The sequence below is a fragment of the Strix uralensis genome, chromosome 20 (assembly GCF_047716275.1).
Source record: "Strix uralensis isolate ZFMK-TIS-50842 chromosome 20, bStrUra1, whole genome shotgun sequence".
NCBI lineage: Eukaryota > Metazoa > Chordata > Aves > Strigiformes > Strigidae > Strix > Strix uralensis.
The window spans coordinates 9,729,577-9,751,882 of record NC_133991.1 but is presented as its reverse complement, the minus strand read 5'-3'; the positions used below and the strand labels follow the sequence as shown (position 1 = coordinate 9,751,882).

The window sequence follows — 22,306 nt, the reverse complement described above, 5'->3', positions numbered from 1 at the left end:
TACAGGCATTTACTGCAGAGCCAACTCAAGATAAGCTGAGCTGAGCCTCTTGCCCTCGCTCTGGCCACATCCACCCCAGGCAGCGCCGCAGCCAAAGGAAGCACAGCCCTGAGCAGTATTTGTACTCAAACCTGGGGCCTGTAATCCCTAAACACGCTCAGCTGGTTAGTTTGGATCCTGCCAAGGTGGAAAAATAAGCGTTGCCATGAAGATTTAGCTTTCCCACACAGCAGAGGACTCCAGTCTGCAGATGGGGTTCACACAGCGCTACAGGACCAAGCCCGGCCCCTCGTACCTGGGATACATCCTGTGATCAAAACACCTTATTTACTACTTAGATAGAAGTTATTATTTCACCACACTGCCATCAATATCATCCATTCAATACTAAGAAATATGTGCAAATATACCAAGGATAAACTGTTCAGGGGTTTGTTTCTTTTTATAAACCCCTAAGACTCACATTTAAAAACAACATGTAAAGTCAAATCCCATCACAACAGAAAATTGACACAAATTTTAATATTTATATATTTTAAATCAAAACACAATTAAATATAGTATGTTTTAAGTACATGAATACTTGGGCATGAGAGAAATAAGAGGTGGTACATAGTACCAAAAACCTATACACAGCCTTTTTTGCTTTTTTATAGACAATACAGTGTGTCTCTATACAATTGAATATTGCAACAGAATAACACTTGCTAGTCAATCAAGAAATTCTGAACATTGGAGATGATTCGAGTTCTTCGCAAAGTTTGAGGAAAAAAGCAATCATAAAACAAAAAACCCAAAATAGAAGTGTTGTATACTAAAAATGCAGCGATAACATAACAGTGAGACACTGAGTACTTCTGATACCCTGCAAAACCAATTGACCGGGAAAAAAAAAAAAAAGATAGAGGTGCTGTGTAACACAGTGGCTTTTTTACTTAAACTAAAGGTTTTGCAAGTTGTAAGTGTTGACAATGTCAGGGAGAAGGCCAGAGGTCGTTAAAAATTTTCTTTGTAAACCAAACATCTGGAATTAGATACTATGTTGGCTGGAGGACAACAAGCTATGGAGAATGGCAGCAATTACTTTTTTCCTTGCTTGTGGGATGGAGAGAAAAGAAAATGGAGCAGTCTACAGGGTACAATCTCCTCAAACCGTGGGCTGCGCTGGGAGCCGTGGCTCGGGAGCAGAGGGTTGCACAAGTGCAAGACTGGCTTTCGAGTCTGCTCTGCGTTAGAGGCAGGGGATTTGTGCCTGCAGGTGTACAAGCTCGACAAGGAAGAGTTACACTGTCCAGACTTCGCTCCTGATCGTTCTACGCTGCCTTCAAAGTTAATGTAGTTATGAAGTAAAATACATTTATCTTACAGTTGAATACGCATCTATTTCAAGTAAGGAAAAATAAAACTTAGAACTTTTTAGGTCATTCACTGCCAATGAATTCACCGTTTCAGGTTCACTTCTCCAATGGCCAATGCTGGGGACACACCCCACGGCCTTTCCCATTATGTGTTTAAAAATTACAAGTAGTAGAACTAGAAACTACAGCAAAACCTTCCCCTCTGTTGTGGCTTGTGTCCCATTCCAGATATTTTGCTTAAGTCTTTTTGAGACAGGGTCAAGTATTTGTGAAGTTGATCACAGTTTCTCAGTGACACATTTGTAAGCTGCGTCTTCATCTCTTTAAAAACCATCATTATTGGGAATGCCACATACAACAGGAAAAAGTGTTTCTTCACGCTCTACAGTGGAGGTACAGGATTGCTTCTTTTTAATTCTTCCTTATAAACGAGGGAGATTTCAGCGGTTGGAGTAACAGTGCTTTGTTTTTTATTGGCTGTGTTAAAGAATCCACCAAAAGGGAAAAGTCACTCATTCTCGAAGCGGAAAACCAGATTTCCTGTTCTGGCACTTCTAAAATCATAGCTGGAAAAGGAAAAACAGGGTTAGAGTTCATTTTACCCTAAAACTTACAAGGCAATCGCAATAGAAAGACATTTCATGTTTAAAAGTGTTGAAGCCAGGTATGTTTATGCGTGTGGGAGAGAAAAAACCCACAACTAATCCCACAACACACTCAACCTTCTGATTACTGTAACCATCCTTGCCTAATTGAATCCAGAGCATCTGCAGCCACTTGATATTTCTAAATACTGTGCTGAGTGACCTTTTCATCTAGACAGACTGGAATTATATCATTTGTAGCCAAGCTATGAAGTGGAATCATTATACAAGTCATTTAAATGTAACTGCTCTACTAAAAAGAAAACAGTCACGTGGTGAAACTATGGATCCATCCGTTTGGGTCTGATAACTGGGCTTTGGCACATGTTTACCTTCAATAATTAAAACCAGCGTAAGTTCATTTTAAAAAAGCCAGATGCGTGAGAGCCAGAAGTACCAGATATTAACTTTGTAAATTGTTGTTATCATTTCACAAAAATCTTACTGCTGCATCAGAACTGGTTTTTTTAAACAGAGAAGATGTGGATTTGTACAATGACAAAGTCACTGAACAACAATACACAACACTGAACCACCTGCCTACGGACAGGGCTACCACGTCTTCTTTAGAGTGTTAGACACAGCACTGCATACATTAGTGCAGCCAACAAGACAACTTTCCCCCTGCTGAGTTTTACTGACACTTTAGGCAAAAATACCAGTATTCATTAACACGAAACAGCAAGTGTGAATTCAAATGAGGAATTAGGTATTGACCCTGCAACACAACTCACCCTTTTAACTAACAAGGCAGTTTGCAAAGACTCGAAATGAACAAAGACGATTTTAGAGCTTGCACAGGAGAACCATTACAGATGTCTGTTAAGAAATTCCTACATCATACGTAGGCTGAAACACTTCCAACCTTTGTTTCTTCATATCATGCCACGCCAGTTTGAACATTTACCAGTGTGGGTTTCAGATGCACTAGGAAGGCAAGCGAGAGCTCTGCTCCACCCACAGTCTGGCTTAAATCAGATAAAGACAGGCAGCCTTTCCACCCCCTCACCTTCGTAACCTTCTCCGAAGGCTGTTCACATTGCGCCTGCTGCATAACGTCATTGACTATCATCTTTGCTATCCTCCAAGCCATCTCTTCTTGAGCCTGCCGTAGAAAAAACATCCCAAAAATAGATAGCTTCAAGTTCTTAAAATAAAAATACAGTCCTCTCAGCATAATTCACACCCTCAACCCTGGAGATGCAGATAACCTTCACACCTCTGCGACTTGTAGTAAATGTATCCTCCCTTGATGGAAATGCACCTGGCTTCCAAGTACAGCATTAACTTCAATTATCGTGAGTATTTATACCTTGATGCTATTTTCAAGAGAGTTAGTGAAGTTTTTAGGCTTATCTGCAGGGGACTTATCCAAGCCCCTCTCTGAGGGCGAAAAACGCAACCTGTAACCCATATACAGTGGTCACTTCACAGTAAAACACAAAGAGCAACAGCATCTACATTCCTAATTGTAGATATATAACACCATAATAAGAAAAACCTTGACTGCAAGCACACAGTTAACCATTATATTAGTTAAACCAGCAAGCACTGGCAAAAATCAAACCAGTTTCACACATGCATGCAATCAAATTATATTTAGCACACAGAGTCTAACAGTTCTTGTTGGTGCATCAGAAAGATACTCAGAGAAACAGCCAGGATTAAGAACTTCAATACTTCATTTCCCTAATGTACCCTGTAAAGTAAGTCCCAAGGACAACATAAAAGAGGACACACCTCATCTGTGTTTCCTTGAACCCATTTCTTCATTGCTTGTGAAAACATGGACCCTAATTGAGATAAAAAAACAGCAAGGTATATTAGCAAACTCTGTGGCACACCTCTGTAAAAGCTAATTCCTTCCATACTTCTGAAGGGTTTGCACTGCTGGTGTTAGAGAACACAGAAAAGCAGCATGAAAGACAGGGGATTATGTGGAGCCATGGTTCATTAGACACTGAGCCCAAACCATTCCTCTCTACCAGAGCTGAAAAACAGCATTAACAGCAGATCCCAAACTGGGTGCGAAGCATGTGGAGAGCTGAAGTTCTTTTTCATCTCAAGACCAAATCTTTGAGGGTCTGATCATCAGCTCAGCTGCTAGCAGCTTTCATCCCTGCCAGGTTCCATCGACAGCTCCAACTCCCACAGGCTGCTCATACTCCCAGAGTCCAGCTGGACCAGAAAAAGCAGAATTTGGATAGGAAGTTGGGCTAGAGGTGGGTTTTGCCTCAGTACAGGGCGATCCCCTAAGCAACTCTATTTGGGTTAAAATAGATCTGGAAAAAGTCAAGAATCTTGCTTATCTTGACTGCAGTAAGGAAGAGAGCAGTTCTGCAGATGTTTACAGAAATGGAGAGAAAGAGGAAAACAAACCTTTTGATTTTTTGACATCAGGCTCTGGTTCAGATTCTCTGATAAACTGTCCCAGGTCACTGACTCGTCCAAACGTCATCTTCCTGAAGAGAGGAAAAGAACCACGCAGGTTACCAAAAGAACTTTGGCATTATGGAAAGCTGCCAGTCAGGAAAACAAGAAAGCCACCACAATGAAGACTCTAGTGTCAGAAGACTGACATTTTACCAATTACCACCTCTTCTACCCAAAACTGATACATTGGGAAAAATCTCCCGCTCTTCTCACATATCTGAATTCGAAGCGCATCTTAGAAATTCTTCTAGAAACTAGAAGCAGGCAAATGCTTCAATGACTCAATCAGGTAACATCAACAGGCAGTGCTAGCAAGTGCTCTGCACTATGGTAAAAACATGTCATTAGGGAGAAAACAGTTTACAGTACCCAAAAGGACAGAAGACTGGCATACAATAGAAGAGCAAGGTAGCCATAGAAACAAAGAATTTCTGTATGAGACCCACAGAGCAGAAGAGCTTTAACAAAGAGCAACTTAAGAAACAGAAGAACACCTGTGCAATCTGCTAAAGAAATTAAGCATAAGCCCTTCTCTACCATAGGGGTAGGGAGAAATCAGAGTTCCACATTACAATATCAAAGGTGCCTGAGATTTTTTTTTTTCCTGTTCCAACCCCAAATAAGAACTACTTAGCTGTATTTTGGAGTCAAAGAATAATAACAGCTAAGAGAAAAAACCAACTGAAAGTATTTTTCTGGCTGCCATTCTTGTCAGAGAAATATGACATTGGTGTTAAATTACATTATTGAAATAAATTTACTTTCAAATATTGAGACATGCACTAAGATTGCAAGATCTTGCATTTATGTGTACTCTCCACACAGGAGGACACAGCAAAAATAAAACAGAGGCGAAACACGTAACTAGAAAGAATTAGATACACTGAACGAACCTTACCCTGCATATGTTCGTTGATATAAAGATTCTGGATCCAGACTTGCAGCATCTACAATTATTGCTTCATCAAAATTTTTCAGGATTTTAACATTAGCCTTTTTGACATTGGACTACAAATAAAAATTCTAAGTATTAGTGCCCAATGCAGACAACTAATAGCTTCTTATCAAAACTGCAATTTTAGTGCTTTTACACTTAGATAAACCTCCATCAAGTCTCTAAGTAAGCATAAAAGAATTAGAGAGCATCTACACAGCAATGAATTCCTAACGCAGTGTGACATTGTTTTTAAACAGAGGATGACAAAGTTATATGAACAGAGCCAAAGACACAATATACAGGTCAGCATACATACGTGTAAGGACTGCTGTCTAAGCATCAGCAGCTGAACAGATCTGTCTGTGCAGGCAAACTATTTGTGAATACCTAACACTGAACTACCTCAAAAGCTGCAGCAGCTTCACTCATTCCTCTCACAGACTTGCTAAGCAATTCCCAGACACCCTGCACTTCCCCCATACACAGAGAACAAACATTTATCTTTTGGCCTGGAGTATTTATGTAAGATTATGAAAAAAGCCAAGGAAACATTAGAACCACAGCAGGGAGAGCACAAATGCACAGCAATCTATTAGCACCTTAACACAGAACAGAAACATTTATGGCAGCTACTTTGCAAACTCCTTTCCTGCTGCTCCGTGTAAGTGCTGATCTTTATGCAAAAATATGCAGAGACCCAGAGATTCTCCTGTTCAGTTAAGTAGGAATACACACCACAAAATGCAGCATTTCATTTCCTAAATTGTCCATGCAAGCCAATTACCAGCAGTTTCTCCTGCTCAGACTATCAAGTAGCAGGATATTTCAAGAACACAGATTTTATTTCCCACTTTGGAACTAGGGGGGAATATTATCTCCTTGCAAACTAGGAGGTTTAAAAACATTACAAGCACGTAGTACAGCTTCCAAGTTGCCTGAAACACAGTACATCAATAATGTTGGTGTAGATACTGGATTTAAAACCCATGGTGGCACTGCAGCATTCAATAAAAGCAATTCAGCAGAAGCAGTTCTCACTTAGCTTTTCTGCTCTCAGCTGGGCTTGCAGTTTGCAAGCTGACCTGGTTACAGATAAGCTAGAATCTGCTTATCCTCACTTCTTTCACATCTGAATTAAGCAAAGCTAGAACTTGTGGAACAGACAACTCTTGGTTAAAAACACATCTCTGACATTACTGGGATGGTTTCAGAGTGTAAGGAGCTCCACCGCCCGTTTCTGAGGCTAGGCCCACAGAACACAGCTCTCAACTCAGCACCACAAAAGGCAATAAAAAAGAAAGATGCTGGCCCACAACCAGGGCACCATGCAAAGGGCAAACACACAGCAGACACTTCTCAGTGGCTCTGGAAGGGTAACAGAGCCGAAGGAGCCCCGTTACACTCTTGTTTCTACACAGTATGGCAAAGAAGCAGCCACACAGTTCTAATCACTCTTAATGAATTATTAGAATGCCTTACTCAGCAATGGACCTTTTTCATGCCCAGCTTTACATCAAACTATACACATGCAAACAAAATTCAGGTATCACCCCCCAGCTCAGAGCATCTCGGGGGTAATACAGTAGTGTCAGAGCTCTCTTTTGGAAAGGTCAGGAGTGTGGCCATTTTCTATCAGACCAGCACGACTAGCTAGCTTGAGAACCATAGTAGGGAAAAGTCTGCGGAGACAAACTGGCGACCACCTGGTCAGCTATTAACTGTCATTGCTCTGTGTTTGAGCAGGTAGAGGCCTTAAACCGTACAACCGAGTGGACTCGTCAGCACAGAAGATCTGGCACTTTAATATAAATATGCAAGCTTTGCGTGCTCAGTTCTATTTAAATTCTATAGCATATTCACAAGTGCCAATTTTTGCCTAAAGTTGTAACTATGGTATTGAACAAAAAAATGTTATTTCTAATAAAAAGCATTCTTAAATGTTTGGCACTATGAAACAGTCTCCAGTGAATATTAACAGCTTAATAAAAATGTAACTTTGATGAAAAGGGCTAGAAGCAGTACAAGTTTTGAGCACAACAAATACGATGGATACCCCTCCATGCCAATACTGTTTGAACTTAGCAGCAGGTACATTAAACATGTCCTAATATAACACGGGCTTTAATGTTAAAGTGGAATGGGAAGCTTCAAATTACAAGATGTTTCCTTACAACATATGAACTTTGATATCGATACAGAAAAGCGACTGCAGCGTTTCCTGTAACAGAATCAAACCACAAAACTCGTACCTGGGAGGCAGAGCCATCCGGGCCCCCTATAGAATCGCTATCGGGCGAGCTACCAGGGCCATGAATACTCAGTGCAATATTCCCTCCTGGAAATTCATCTCCTCGTACTGAATGGATGAGATCATTCAAGTATTTGTAGTAAAGGTTGCTGGACAAGAAACCAGGTAAAAAAACCTGAGAGACAGAAGAAGGAGTCCTCTTTAATCAAGGCTGGTCTGCACAATTACTGTAGATTGTTCGCAGAACAGAAGGGACACACAAACATCTCAGTCCTTGTGTACATGGTACACAAGTGTCCACACATGGAATTATTCCAGATTAGTGACTGCATTGCTTTAGATTTGAATCCTACTGCAAAATGAACAAAAATAACTGTATTAACCAAATCCTCCAGTAACTGGAACTGAAATTCAGATTTTTTTTCCTCCCCCTACTAAAGCCTGATGACCCAACAGGCTTACAGTTATTTTGCTATGCTGTTCAAAAAAATCACCTGCAGCTCCAGAATCAAGTCACTGATCTCTATGTATCCCAGAGTTACACTGCTAGCCACATCACTGGTACTAGGCTTGCAAACAACTGCTACTAGCAGGAAGGAAGATTTTCTAAAGGTATATAATAAGCTGTTGATAGCAATTCACATGGGAAGAAATTTGTTACTTCTATTAAAATGCAATAATCACCCAAGACAAACATTTCACAGAGAATTAACAGCCTGTAGTATCTTTTCAACTCAGGCTGGGGAAAATAATCCAGCAAGTTTTAGTAAAGCTGTTCTATTATCCAGGTAAACGGAAGTCAGTACAAGAACAGGACAAATCAGAGATGCTGCAGGGAACACTTGACACACTGCACAATCTCCACATCATCTTTACTAACGGCCAAAACCATTCTGAAGCAGGTATCTCACCGTCTCCATGGTCGTCCATGCCTGCCGTAAGGGAGTAGTGAAACAGTTAGGGAGGGGACCACCTTCCCTGCAGATGTTGGATTCAATCTCTAACCTCACCGAGTCATCAAACCCCAGAGGATGCGTGGCTTGAAGGGAGAAGTACCTGCAGCACCGGACAGGGGAAGAAGACAACACAAAAGGATTTGCAAAACTTTGCAGGTGGTTAGTACCTGTCCTTTCTACCAAAGACCATTAACCACGCTGCAGCCACCAGACAGTGCTGGCTTCAAAAATATACATACAACTGATCCTCCCTATCTACAGGGGAAGAAAATATCCAATTCACAGAAACATTTTTGATAAAGCCTTGCCCTGAAAATACAGATAAAAGAAACAGAGCATCACGTGACTACTGATGAGCAGAGTCTTACACAGCTTTGTAGCAGGAAAGCAGGAAACACCCAGAACTCTGAAGCAGCATTTGCTCTACTCATTGCATCATTGAAAACTGAGTTTCTGGATGGAGTGGAGGGATGACTGATGAAAGTCAGAGTGAAATGTTTTCTTCCTCTCCAATTATTATTTCCTACTAGGGTAATAACTCAACAAGCTTATGGCAATGAGTCTCACACTTAAGCTTAAGAACAAACTTTCTCTGGAAGCAGTTTTGATGTCTGCCTTCCAGTTGCTTTATCACTAAGGTGAAGCACAAAATAAAGGAAAAAAGTGACACTACTGAGAGTGAAAGTATGGTATTAAAGGGGATCAGGCCTCTTCCTTAAAAAAACCCAAAATATTTTGAAATACTAAGAGCAAGCACTATTTGGCTTTTACTATGAGTGAAAACAGCTCCTACAGCCTACTTTAAATGGGTAATAGTATCTGAACCTTAAGGTTTTTCCTACAGTGATGCATCTGCTATTAGGTTTAAATCCTTTACATTTTCATATGGCAACCAATTGGCTTTGATATTTCATGACCAAACATTAACTCAAGCAATCAACTCCTGAAAGGGTGAATTCTGTTTAAGAATGGAGTCCTCATAAGGATTTTTTCCTTATGTATAAATAAAAATTTTAAAAGTTCTTGTGTGCATATATATCGACGGCCACCTTAATAAAATGCGTTTCAGCGTTAACAGTGCAAGACTGCAGTTATGGTTGGAAAAGTTCCTTTTGCACGGTGCAACACAAAGCTACAAGCACAAAATTAGAGCTTCAGAAACAAATAATTGCTGAACTCCCTCACTTGTCATATAAAATCATGGCATCATTCTGTGCTTCTTGCCCATCATACTGGCCTTTTTTGGCAGCAAGTTGAGACTGGAAGTTATCTGCTGCCAACCAGAACTGCAATACATTAACTGCATCTTCCTTCTCCATGTACTGAAAGGGAAATTAAAAAAAGAGGAGAAATTAAAGAAGTTTTAGCAAAAAACTTTTAAATAAGCATAGACAAACCTGATCCTTCCCATTTAAAACAAGAAACATAGTCCATATATTAATGATGCAAAACTGTCACCAGGGCATATGAATATTCTAAATTTTCAGATACAGTGCTGCAGGCAGATTTAGTTTGTTTTGGTTTTTTTTTTTCAAAAAAAAAAAAGAAAAAACTTGTGACATTTCTTTTTTGTACTGATTTTCACATTTAGTTCCCAAACAACTACTTACTTGTATTATACTAAAGACAGAGGAAACACTACTTTCATGCTATGCCTAGCTTACACTGAACTCAGCATCCTGTCTCAGCTTCCCAGCTCGTTGTTTCAAACTACACTGGCTTGTCAGACTATCAGAACAAGTATTTTACCACTAACAGATGATTCCCTAAAGGTATAGGACCCAGCAACTGTAAAATCATACATTTAACCTACCACATTCCAATCTGGTACCCTCTCTATGTAAAGCTAGTGAATTCTTTGTTATCTGTAAGAATGCTTAAGGCATTCAAAGTCACTGCTTCATTTGGGAAGATTAAGATGACTATATCAAAGCTTCTACAAAGCAAAGAGACACTTAGAAGTACTCACTAACTGGAGAAGATATACACGAATACTCACGTTACAATACGGTGTACAGGTTTTAACATCTGAAACGGTTCTACACATGGGCAGGAAACTATTTAATGCATTTTCTCCCAGAAAAAGATACACCTTTTATTATATTTAGGGTGTCTTTATTGGAGCCATCAGGGGATGAATAGTTTTCTCAGCTTCATAGAAAGGAATAAAAAAAAGCAAACCCAAACCCTAGGACTCACCTCAGAGAAATAGAACAGGGCTGATTCACAGAAAAGTATGTCAGCCAGATAGACAGTCCCACTAGTCAGCACCTCAATCTGATATTTACAGAAATGATGACTTCGCAAAAATTCACTAAAGTGCCTGCACAAAGACAGAATAACAATTAGTTATTAAGGGTCAACAGCGTTCAAGGTACCCTATGAACCAATTAGTTCTTACCCCAGAAGTCTTATACTGTGAGTCAGGTAAAAGCAAAACAAGCCAGAAACAGTGCAGGTACAAATGACACAAGACAGACAGAGAATGCAATAATAGCATGCACATAAAACTTTAGCAAGTGATCACAAGAATGGATTTGAAAGAAGATATCTGAGCAGTTTCAAATATAGAAGACTGCACAAAAAAGTGATTATACAGTTATGCCTCCATAAGCATTTTTAACAGAAGCACCTTTTGCAAAAGGACAACAGACACAAGAAGCCAAACCGTTCAATCAACTTACTCTTGTTCCATTGCATTAAACACTATTGACTGTGCTGTAACAAAACAGTTGGGATCCACTTGTCCATCTTCCCCACAAATCTTTGCTGCAAAGAAAGACCAGGTTATTTTTAACATCATCACTCACGTCTTTCAGCTCAATCAGCCAAATGCACTAGTTAATGAAAAATTGCAGTTCAAATCCACCAGACTCATCTGGTTCTGATTGTGCAAAAAGAGCTTTTAAAGTCCTGTAGATAGCTGAATTATAATATTATGGCTAAAATATGTGACTAAGACTCAAATCTGAATTCCTTCCATAACCACCAGGACTTCTTTCACTAATTTAAGCAATGTCTCTCTAAGTTCTGCTAGGGATATTGCACCTTTCAGTAGGAAAGGTCAGATCCACTGATACCTGTAATGCGATCTACTATCCTTTTACAACCAACTTTAAAATTCATGAAAATAAAAAGAAATATGAATGTGTGTGGTATTCAAGATACATTTTTGCAGGGAAGAAGGGAGCTCTGAAATGAGTAGGCAGTATGCATTCTTACCAACTATGTCATTTCTCATTGCTTCTGTAATAGGTATTGGTTTAGCAGCATCTGGAGAAATATATTTGGTAAAAGTACTAACTGCATCCCGTTCTATACCTACAAGGAAGAAATACAGAATCAAACTCTGAAGTCCTTGGCACAGGTCTAAAATGAGGAGTGAACAACAAACATCTGCTCTTCAGAAAAGCAAGTATCTAATTATTAGCAACACATTTCCTTCCCATGAAGCTTTCAGTCCACTGTTCGACGCTTCGCTACTGACAAGCTACAGTGACTGTGTTACCTCTGGCCAGGTCCCAGTAAGCCCAGCACGGACTGACTGGTGAGATGGAATAAAGCAACACAGCTCTGAATTCCCTTCCACCAGATGAGACACCACCCTCTTCCTCAGCTGCACACCTTAGTCCCAGAAGTAACACCTTTCTGACAAGAACTGCAGTGAAGTTCCCAATTTCTAGCTCTTATCATAGGGAATATAAACCACTTGCATTATAAAGGAATTAAAAGAAAAAAATAAACTTTAAATGGGATGCCTCAGAACAAGATGTATGCTTTACGTGTTATCTTTCAAGAGTTGGGACACTGCTTTGGAAGAGGGAAAACCAGTACACTCCAGACTTTCCAGATTTCTCAAAAACTACCTAGTACTTACAAATTCTTTAGATGTCAGAAAGTCAGAGGTGCTTTTCATCACTAAAGTATCACTGTGCTTGTTTAAGCTACTTTGGGGCTGAGGTTATGTATTGTGGAGCTACATGATAAACAACTACATGAGAAAGACAAACAGCAAGAGAAAGGGATGCACACAAGGAAACAGTTGGGCCAACAAAAGGAACCAATATGCAGAAAGGAGTGTTTCCTTTTTGTCCGTAGACTTGCACAAATGAGGGAGGACTGAGTAGATGCAAGTAGAGAAACAGGTTACTGTGCGTGTAGCTTACTACCAAAAGGAAATATTTTAATTTCATCCTTACTTCCAGTAGCCTCTGGAGAGGTGGAATCCAAATGAGAACAAATCGGTTACAAGGGGAGGAACTCTATCAAATAAATCCAAGAACAAAAACAGTACATTCCACACAAAAATCTCTAGAAGTCTGTAGTAACCATTACTTATGTCATTTTACATGATACAGGATATTTACCTTCTGTGTAAAGTTAATTACCAACTCTCAGCCCCATCATCCAAATTTTCTGCAATTCTTTTAAGTTGGGATGGGTGGGGGAAGAACGGGGCATTGCAATGTTCATCTTCATTTCTTAAGCTTACACATGTAAGAACAGAAGTAACCTAAGCTTATTAGAGTACGTAATGATTTTGAAGTCTCTTCAGCAGAATATTTATTTTTAAACAACCAGTCAAACAATACATAACTCAAACTGACCATTAGCTTATACAGCAAGTTAACATTACTGATACACAAAATTATTTTCTTCCTTGTAACATCACATCATACTTACTAAGAACACACAAGAACTGAGGCAGCTCACCACACAAAGCAAGCAGCAGCTCGTGCGTTCCCATCTCCCCACCTTTTTAAAGAAAGGGAAGACACGGCACTTACTTTTCATGAGTTTTCCTGACAAGTCTTTTAGTGCAGAGGAGGGGCTGTTTCTATTTGATACTGTAAGCTTGGAAGATTCTTGCTGATCAGCTGGAACAGGATGGGTCCCTGTCTCAGATTTTCTTAGACAAAGAACACTGGCATTGTCACTCTCCTGACCCGAGAGCATGTGGTTCTGGCTGTTGCTAGTTCTGTCATTCTTGTCCGAAGCCACTGGCTTGGTCCTGAGCAGATGGACTGTGCTAGAATCCTCCAGTCTCTCCTCAAGCAATCCAGTTGGAGAAGACGACACAATTTCCTGCTGTTTCGAGGGTGACACTGGCTCTGCCAACGAACTCTGCTTAACTGTGTTCAGGCTATGTGCTCTTATACGGGACCATGTTGTGGAGTGAAAGCTTTCAGCCTCTAACCAAAACTTAACCAAGTGTTCCATTCTGCGTAGTTCCATAAACTGGATAAAATAAGGGAGGGCTACATTGTCCTGCAGAACTTGTTCAAGGGTCTTTGAAAGGCTTGATTTGGTCTCTTGAGCCTGGTAATTCAGACACGATCTGCCTAAAGAAAAATATTCAGGGAATGACTACAGACATAGGTATTTGATACAAAAATGTCCTGCAATGCAACTGGTGAAGAGACAATTCCAACATAATGGTGGTACACAAAGCAAAGGAACCTCTTAAACAAACATGCTGTCCCCATTCAAAACCCTTCTAGGGTAACACAGATGCTATTGTAACAGCAGTCAAATTTTTAAATTACCTAATCTACTTGCCTGAAAACCAAAGGATGGTGAGCATACCGGTAATATACACAGAATAAAAAGAAAAGTTGACATTACAGAGCTGATGAAGCCTTACCTAAGTCTCCAAAATGAGCAGCTTCCATGTGACTTGGCTGCTTCTTAAGGGCAGCTGTCCGACTGCTAGAAAAAGAGTCCATGTTGGCAGAGATGGCATTAATTGCCACATGGCTTGGTCCTGCAGCCTCCAGCAAGGCATGATTTCTAGTGCTTCTTTGAGGGGAATGTACTGGTATTGGAGCTGGAACCAAGACAGGAATAATTAAAAGACAAGGATCCCAAGATCTCTTCTAAGCAGCAGCCAATGCTAAGCACCCCAAGATACGCCAGCGTCAATCTTATTAAAAACATCATTGTACCATTGTGTGTCATGTTTGATCAAGGATCTGATAAGAGTAAAGACCACAGAAGTAAACAAGTTTTATTATACCAAGAATAAACTCACTTCCAATAGATCAGTGGTACCCACCCACCTGTATTTTCCTTATTCAATAGCTAAAAGACATCAAGTCTAATTTTACATATGAAATATTATTCCTGAGTCTTCCTGCTTCCCTGATAACCGCTATCGTGACAGCTTAATACTTTGTCAATAATTTAGTTTAGTTGCAATGTTCTTGCCAATCCATTTCCATACCTTTCTGAAGGTTAAAATGTGTTACAAAATTCTGAACTACAAAGCTGAGTTTTAACAGGAGCATTTTTCAAAAATATTTTCTTTGCCTCTGCTTGGTTTTCAGAGAAAAAAGCCACAAGGAAATATCTCTGATGAAACCCAGGTTATAAGCCTTAACCTCCTCTAGCTGTTCTAGAACATGGCTGGCTATTTGAGCCCAAAGAGAACAAAGAAGAACTTCCTTACACAAAACTATGCCATTGAAAAAGCATGAACTGACTGTTAATTGACAACAAAGCTAAAAAAACAAAACATGCTCACAGCAGTTTCAAAAGCTCTCAGGAAATAGCATTTGATTAGGATGTCATGCAAGGACATCTTACACCTCTGACTCAAAAATAATGCGAGTCAAATGACATGTTATCTCAGCACACTACTTCCTAAAGATGTGTTTCATCAAGGTGTCAAGCAACTTGGTTTTGATGACTTCCATGCTGCATAACTTTATTTTTATTCACGAGTTTATGACACATGATGACAGAAGTTGACAATTTCACACTTGCATGTCATGGTAACAGACACCTTAGGAGTAATGGTAAAGGAGCGTTAAAACGTTTAAGTTATTGCGAAGTGTTTCTCCAGTTGCAGTGTCTGGTACCAAGACACCGCTTGCCACCTCTTACAAAGCTTCTGGTATTTAATATCAGCAATAGTGGAGAAAACACATTTTTTCTGAGGCCAATGGATGGCAGCCAGTTGCTTGGCTGATGACAGTAACTGGGGAAAACTTGGTGGAGGCTACTTGAGTAGAACCAGAGCCACACTCCTCGTTAACGGTTTACACTTTTGTGAATTAGATTCAAATTTAGTATTATAAACATTCAAGGAAAAATTGTTCTACATTATCAAAGGATCAAACTCCTGTTCCAAAACCTCCAGATAGCATCACACTGCTAACCTAACATCATACAGATGATGGAGTAGCTGCTTGCCACATTGGAAAGATGCTCTCTTGTTTGCAGCAGCTCACAATGTGTAATATCACAAATTGAAAATTTATTTTTATTTACAGGGTCACCATACTGTAGCCTTTTCCTGGTAAACTCTTTCAGCTAGTCATCAGAAATTGTAGTTGCACTGAAATCACAGCATGTGCTATTAAATGGATGTAACTTACTGCTTCCTATATTTGATTTGAAAGACAGACCACCAAGGTGAAAAAAGCCTTTAATTTTCTCTTGATATCCAGATAACACATTAACAAGTACAGAAACAGGATTTTGTCTGAGGATATAAAAGTAACAGATCAGATTCACACAGATTACCTCATCTCCTTTTAGTATCGCAATAAAAACTGACACAATAAACGATGTTGTTTTCCCACAGTTTATAAACTTCCTTCCCATCAAGATTTTTTTCCCCCCTCCTAACAGATTTAGCAGCAAGATCTCTGTATCACGTGGAGCAGCATTAGAACAGCTATTCATTCTGACCAAGATTCAGATCTTCAATCTCACAATCCACATCGGTCAAAGTTAAATCACACTGGCAGCCTCTTTTGCAAATTAGACACAGTTAAGCTGCATTTTCAAAACTGCAAAGTATAATACATATAATCAAGAAACTTCAGAAGAAATTTATGGTAGATAAGGAATAACCACTATTTGCAAGGTGACCGAATTGCATGATCACTTTGAATTAAAGCTCATATCTGACATAATTTAATAACCTTCTGTACTCACAGATTCTGCAAGATGACTAGGAAAGATTAGTTACTATAAATAATCAGAAACAGAAGTTTTGGGGTTGTTTTGGTTTTAATGCATAGGTCACATCTGTGCTCAGTTGTGAAGACATTATCCCACTGGTTAAAGTAAAAATAGTAGGTGATATTAGATATCTGAATTTATAGACAAAATAAATATCGATCTTACTTCTAATTGCTTTCACATCTGTGGTCTTTTCTTGTTCTTTGCCTTTCACTGTAAAATACAAAGGAAAACGTTAATACTATTTTGGGTGACTAACGGCATTTATCAGAGAACGGACATAAAATTCCCAACTTCAGAAAGTATTAGAAGCAGATGTAAACTATCATTTTGTTAAACCCCATCTCTCATTTAAATCTGCGCATCTAGTAATGAACAGAGGCTTTCAAAGCTTGTGTCAGTTTATTTTCAAAAACAGAACCTTATCATCCGTGAATTAAGTTTAATGAAATACAGTATGTTAAAATTAACATTGAGAAAGATGCTTTCTGTCTATATGATGACAGCAAGGCTACATTCAAGGTTACTTTAATAAATAGCATTAACTGGAAAGAATAGATGTGTTTTAGGTGTAGGGCACTGGCAGATGCTCTCTATGAACCAGAAATCACAGTCTAAAAACAACATCTCTGTCTTATTACAGGAAGAGCAGTGCAACACACACACAGCCGAAGAGATGTACATGGAACCAGCTCCACAAAGCCAGAGCCAGCCCATGACTCCTCAGTCATGATGGATACCACAGAAACGTTCTGGAAACACACCGCTAACAGTTAATGCTCTCACAAAAAATATTGCTTAACTATCATCAAACTTATGGCAACTGATGGGAAGATAATAGTAAAAAAAAGTTGTGATGGAAAAGCAATTAAAAAAATATTTTTAAAGGATGTAAATGAGGAGATCCCTTTGAAACAAAAATAAAGAAACAGAAGGAGTACATAAACAGGATGGCAGGAGAAACAAATTACGTGGTGATACAGAAGAACATGATCTACTAGTGAAACCTTCTCCGGCTGCTCCAGGCTGGGATTATTACTACAAATAGGTCATCTCTGAACACCGACTGGGGAGTCCTTCCAAACGTAACCACAAATCATAACTCAGCACAATCAAACACTTACATCACAAAACACAAACAGATTACAAAAAAAAACCCCAACCTTTCCTACTCTGACCTAAGTATTTTAAATATTTTAAAGGGAAGCTTCAATCTCTGGTTACATAATTGTCCTGCACGGTGGCGGCAGCAGCACTGCTGTGCTGCCAGCCTTCGCTGCGAGAAGCATCAATGTTGCAGGGCTGAGAATTGGCAACTCAGCATTTAAGATTTAAGCTAGCAGCTAGCACATTCCCTCTCTGATAGAGGTTTAAGCCTCTGTTAAAAGAGCTTTTAAGACTGAACTCTTGCAGCCATATGCAGCTGTGAACAGTGAGAATAACCAGCTTTTACATAACTGAGGGTGTGCTGATGTGCAGGAGAAAAATCACTGAAAAAAAATCTGCATGTCTGAAGTGACACTGAGGTACAACAGGGACAAAGCAACCTCTGTAAAGTATTACGATTGCTTTATCTTTCCAAAATTACTCCAATAGTTGATTTATCAAACCAATTCCTAACTATCTGCAATGATTCCTGAGTGTCAACAGAGAGTCCTCAATAAGCCTATTTTCAGTTTAAATATATCTGTTCCTTCTTAACAACTGCTCAGTTCCTCTCTAATTACCTACTTATTACTGGTAATACAAACTCCTGGTTCATGTTCCTAACCTCTTTATACACTGGCTTCTTTTGTACCCATCAGCTTCAAGCAGAACAAAATGCAGTAGTTAACAGCAAAGAACAAAAGAAAACTCCTATATGTGACAAAACCAAATTTTAGAGAGTAAAGTTTCACTACAGGAATTTACTTTCAATTTCCTCAAAAAACCGGATGTCACTTGGTGTCTGCGTGAAGCCAGAGAGATAACTGCGGTACGTGGTGACCAAGGACTAGGAGTCTGTGAGAGCTGCCAGGAGCAAGTCCCATTCACAAAGCAGTAACGCAAACCGACACAAGCCGGCCATGTGACATTTTAATTCACATCTTGAAATACAGAAGAATGAACAAACCTAAACTGTCCACGCATGTATGTGTACAAAAAACAATATAAAACTTCAGAGGCAGCCAACTGGACTGTGTATGTTATTTCCAAGATATCCCTAGTGAATGAGCATGTAGTCTGGCTGTTTCAGTGATAACAATGTCATAATCTGCCCTCAAGCACTCAGCTGCTGGTTCAACTGTTACAATTTAATTTCTCAATCTATTATCCACCTTCAGTCTTCTAGACCTTTATTTTAAGGCCCATGCTAAAAAAAAAAATTCACTATCGTTTCTAATTTTTCTACATGTTAATAGTTTTATAATCTATGAATTAATTTTTTTTAATTGTTTTAATTCTTACCCAATGTGATATCCTCCTAACAATACCTCAACCCAAGAACACTGAAGCTTTTATATGGTTTTGGACTGCATGTATCTAGTCCATAGAGTCTTATCATAAGCCTTAATTTGTTGCTTTTCTCCCAGCTGCAGTTTAAGATCTTCTCTAAAAGCCAGTATCTGAAGTGGAGATTATACAAAACAATATTATGTACAACCCAGATGAAAGCTTACTTCTCTCCTCTCCTTAACAGCATGTCTCTTGGGCATTTAGTTCTGACTCTGCTTCTCTGACCAAAGAACCTTTAATCAAAGTAACACAGATACTCAATTAGACATTTCTTTATTTTCTCCCTGAGAAAGTTTTTGCCAAAGCTTAGATTGTGCCTATGATTATGCATCAGGATGGAACATTAGCTCCACAATTCCCTTCATCAGCAAAGCAGCAGAAGCTGGTTTTGAGCAGCTTCTAAGCAGCACGAAAGTTTTATTCTGCAGCTCAACGTTAGTATGTAAACACCCCAAAAGGGATTACGGCACTTGCAAAGCCTTCAGCGGGTTTCAAGAATCTTCAGAACAGAAGTTTAAACTCATTTCTTCCAGGATTATTGCACTAACCTCCACCAAAAAAAAGAGAATTTTTCAATGCTGCTACTCTGCCTAAGCAAGCTTATAACAGGAAGTCAGTGAACAGCAAAAAACATCATCTCAGATAATGTGTTCTTTCCTCCTAATTTACAGTCTTGCCTCCCAAGATGTACATTTTGGGCTTTAGTAACTGAGAGATGCTTTAGGAGAGCGTTGTAGCAGCCACTGCTGAAAGAGCAATGGTCGTATTGCTTGAACTACAGCATTAGGAGATAACAGAACTACTTTCCCAAGAGGCCCTTCCTAAAAGGTGCCACTTTCAACAAAAACCACTCAAACCACATACCGTGCAGATTGAAAGTGCACTACACCGCATTTCATCACAAGCTGTAGCACAAGTGCCTTCAAAATGTTTCGCTCTCAAAAAGCATTTAAACTACATCCATTTGTGCTATAGGAATATTATAAATATTTCAGGAGTCCTAAATTTCAAATCCTTGCTTGTGCTCCATAACATCAACAGATTACAAAATAAATTGTCAATGACTCTTTTGGCTTTTATGAAGAACTCAGTACGATGAGGTCCCTTTTTCAGTTTGGGTTTTTAGCTACTGCTGTAACATATGTAGCCTATTATATTTTTACAAAACCATGTATATTGGCATTGTGAAAAAAATATTCTGTCAACAGGTAAAAAGGCTTAAAAATTGCAAAAGGTACGAGACATTTTATAACAGTCCACCTAACTGCACAAGTCACCTTTTTCAGCGCTGCTAAACTACGTTCCTCCCGCACACAAGGGTGGAAACCCCCAGAGCCGCCGCGGGAAGGACGGAGGCTGCAGCCCGGCGCTCCACACCGCCCGCGGCTGGGGCTGCCCGAGTCACTGCGAGAGCCCCGCTGGCAGCCGCCACCCCGCGGTCCCGCAGCAGCGATCCCCGCACAGCCCCGGCCCGCCCCGACCTCTTCCCCGAACCCCGAGGGAAGAAAAGGGCCCCGCCGCCGGGAGGTGCCGGGACTGACCATCGTTTGCGGGGAGCCCGCTCCTCAGGGGCCGACCTTCCTCTCGGGGCCCGGTCGCCGTCCCCGGAGGGGCAGGGCCGGGGCCCAGCAGCCGTGCGGGGGACGAGGCAGGCAGCCGCCCCTCAGCCCCGGGCCTCCCGCCCGCCGCCCCCCTACCTTTCCGCCTGAAGAAGGACATGGTGCCGGGGAGGGGGCGAGGCGGCCGCTGGGGAGGGGGGAAGAAGGGGAGGGAGGGGGCAAGGGCAGCGAGCTGGGCTCCCTATGAATGAGACTCCTTCCTCCGCCCGCCGCCTCCTCTCCCTCCGCCTCTTCCTCCCGCGGAGGCGCCAGCGGCCGCCATGTTGTCAACAACCGCCCCGCTCCCTCTTCCGGGCAGCCGGCGGCCCGCCAAGCATGACGGGATGCGGCCGCGGCCCCCGCCTCACTCAAGATGGCCGCCCAGGCGTCGGGCTGACCAGCCAATCCGCGCGTTGGGGCGGCCATCTTAGATAAGGGCAAGAAGCTCACGGGGGTCCACGGGAGGAGGTGGCCATCTTTGATCAGGGCTAGGAGAGCCGGGCAGAGTGAGGCGCCATCGGCCATCTTGGATGAGGGCCGGAGGGCTTTGAGGAGGTGTTTTGGGGAGGCTCCGGCAGTTTGGGCACGTCCGGTGGGTGAGGGGTGACAGCCTGCCCCGAGGGCAGGTGACAGCGAGCGGGGGACAGGAGGGAGCGGTATGGCAGGGCCAACGAGAGCCGAGGTGCTGTGCAAAGCGCCCTGGAGACCTCTGAGATGTAGGCCCAAAATGTCCTCTTCGGCCACAGGGGCTGCAGCAAAGGAGACTGACAGCCCGACACCCCTCACCTCTGTCTGAGCACCGCCGTGGGCCGTGTGGCCTTTGCAGGCCCCGTGGAGGTAGCCACAAGCAGTGGGTCCCTGTCTGAGCAAAGTCCTGGTCGCTGCAGGCAAAAGCCGCGCCCCCATGCATGGGGTCCATGGTGGCCCTGGTTGGCGCGTTCATGTGGTGCCAGAAAAGGAGCAGCGCTTCCCACAGCTCTGTCATTCCATCGCAAACTACCCGGTTATTGCTGCAGTGTAACCAGAAAACCCTGCCAGGTGGCATAGCACAGGTCAGGATGTGGGGACAATGCACGGGTACTAGAAAGCAGTGTCTGATAAGTCAGTTCCGTCTGCATCCCCAGTCCTGCCACAAAAATCCTCTTAATTATCCTCATGAGGCAAATCTTCTCTTTTCTCAGCTACAAAGGACATTTGTAGTTATAGCGCATTGCTTACGTTGATCTCAAGAGCAGTATATGGTACAAATGCTTTACAAACACTTTATAAAAAGACTGGTTTATGTATGAGGAAACGGAGGCATGGTACCAGAAAGCAGCTCTCCCAAAATCACAGAGCTACACCCGATCCCTGCAGCAAACCATACACCCTTACCCCTTTGAAATGGCCTTGAATGCTGGAGAGCCACCTGAGCGCGATGAACTCCAGCAACGGTGAGCATGGAAGAAAAATAAACCATGTCCACTTTCCTGTGGGCTTTGGCACTCCACGCCAGACAGGAATTAGCTTTCCAAACACATAACTCTCAGCCAGTTCCTTTTCAAACTCTTTTACACCACAACGTTTCTGGGCTTGATCCCCGTGTCCCATGGGACCCGGATAGCAAAACACCATGAGGGTCCCGAAACAAACCCTGCAGGTGGTACAGGGATGGTGGGAGTCAGC

At 41.3% G+C, this 22,306-nt stretch overlaps 1 protein-coding gene across 6 annotated transcripts; it reads right to left on the bottom strand.

Moving 5' to 3' along the window:
- Positions 1-502: 502 nt before the first annotated feature.
- Positions 503-20,948, bottom strand: AKAP10 (A-kinase anchoring protein 10). 6 transcript variants are annotated; one of them, XM_074889786.1, is made up of 16 exons: positions 20,741-20,948; positions 19,208-19,276; positions 16,713-16,760; positions 14,221-14,403; positions 13,364-13,918; positions 11,799-11,897; positions 11,261-11,345; positions 10,776-10,899; positions 9,762-9,898; positions 8,532-8,676; positions 7,622-7,795; positions 5,334-5,443; positions 4,382-4,464; positions 3,743-3,795; positions 3,012-3,107; positions 503-1,924 (listed from the first exon to the last, which is right to left on the bottom strand). In XM_074889786.1, coding segments are annotated over exons 2-16 (1,899 nt in total). In that variant the 5' UTR covers positions 19,209-19,276; positions 20,741-20,948; the 3' UTR covers positions 503-1,918. The 6 variants fall into 6 exon arrangements, 4 of the variants coding, with proteins under 4 accessions (XP_074745887.1, XP_074745886.1, XP_074745883.1 ...); XM_074889785.1 differs by lacking the exon at positions 20,741-20,948 and adding an exon at positions 20,585-20,658; XM_074889782.1 differs by lacking the exon at positions 19,208-19,276 and having other exon boundaries at positions 20,585-20,948.
- Between the last annotated feature and the right edge of the window lie 1,358 nt (positions 20,949-22,306).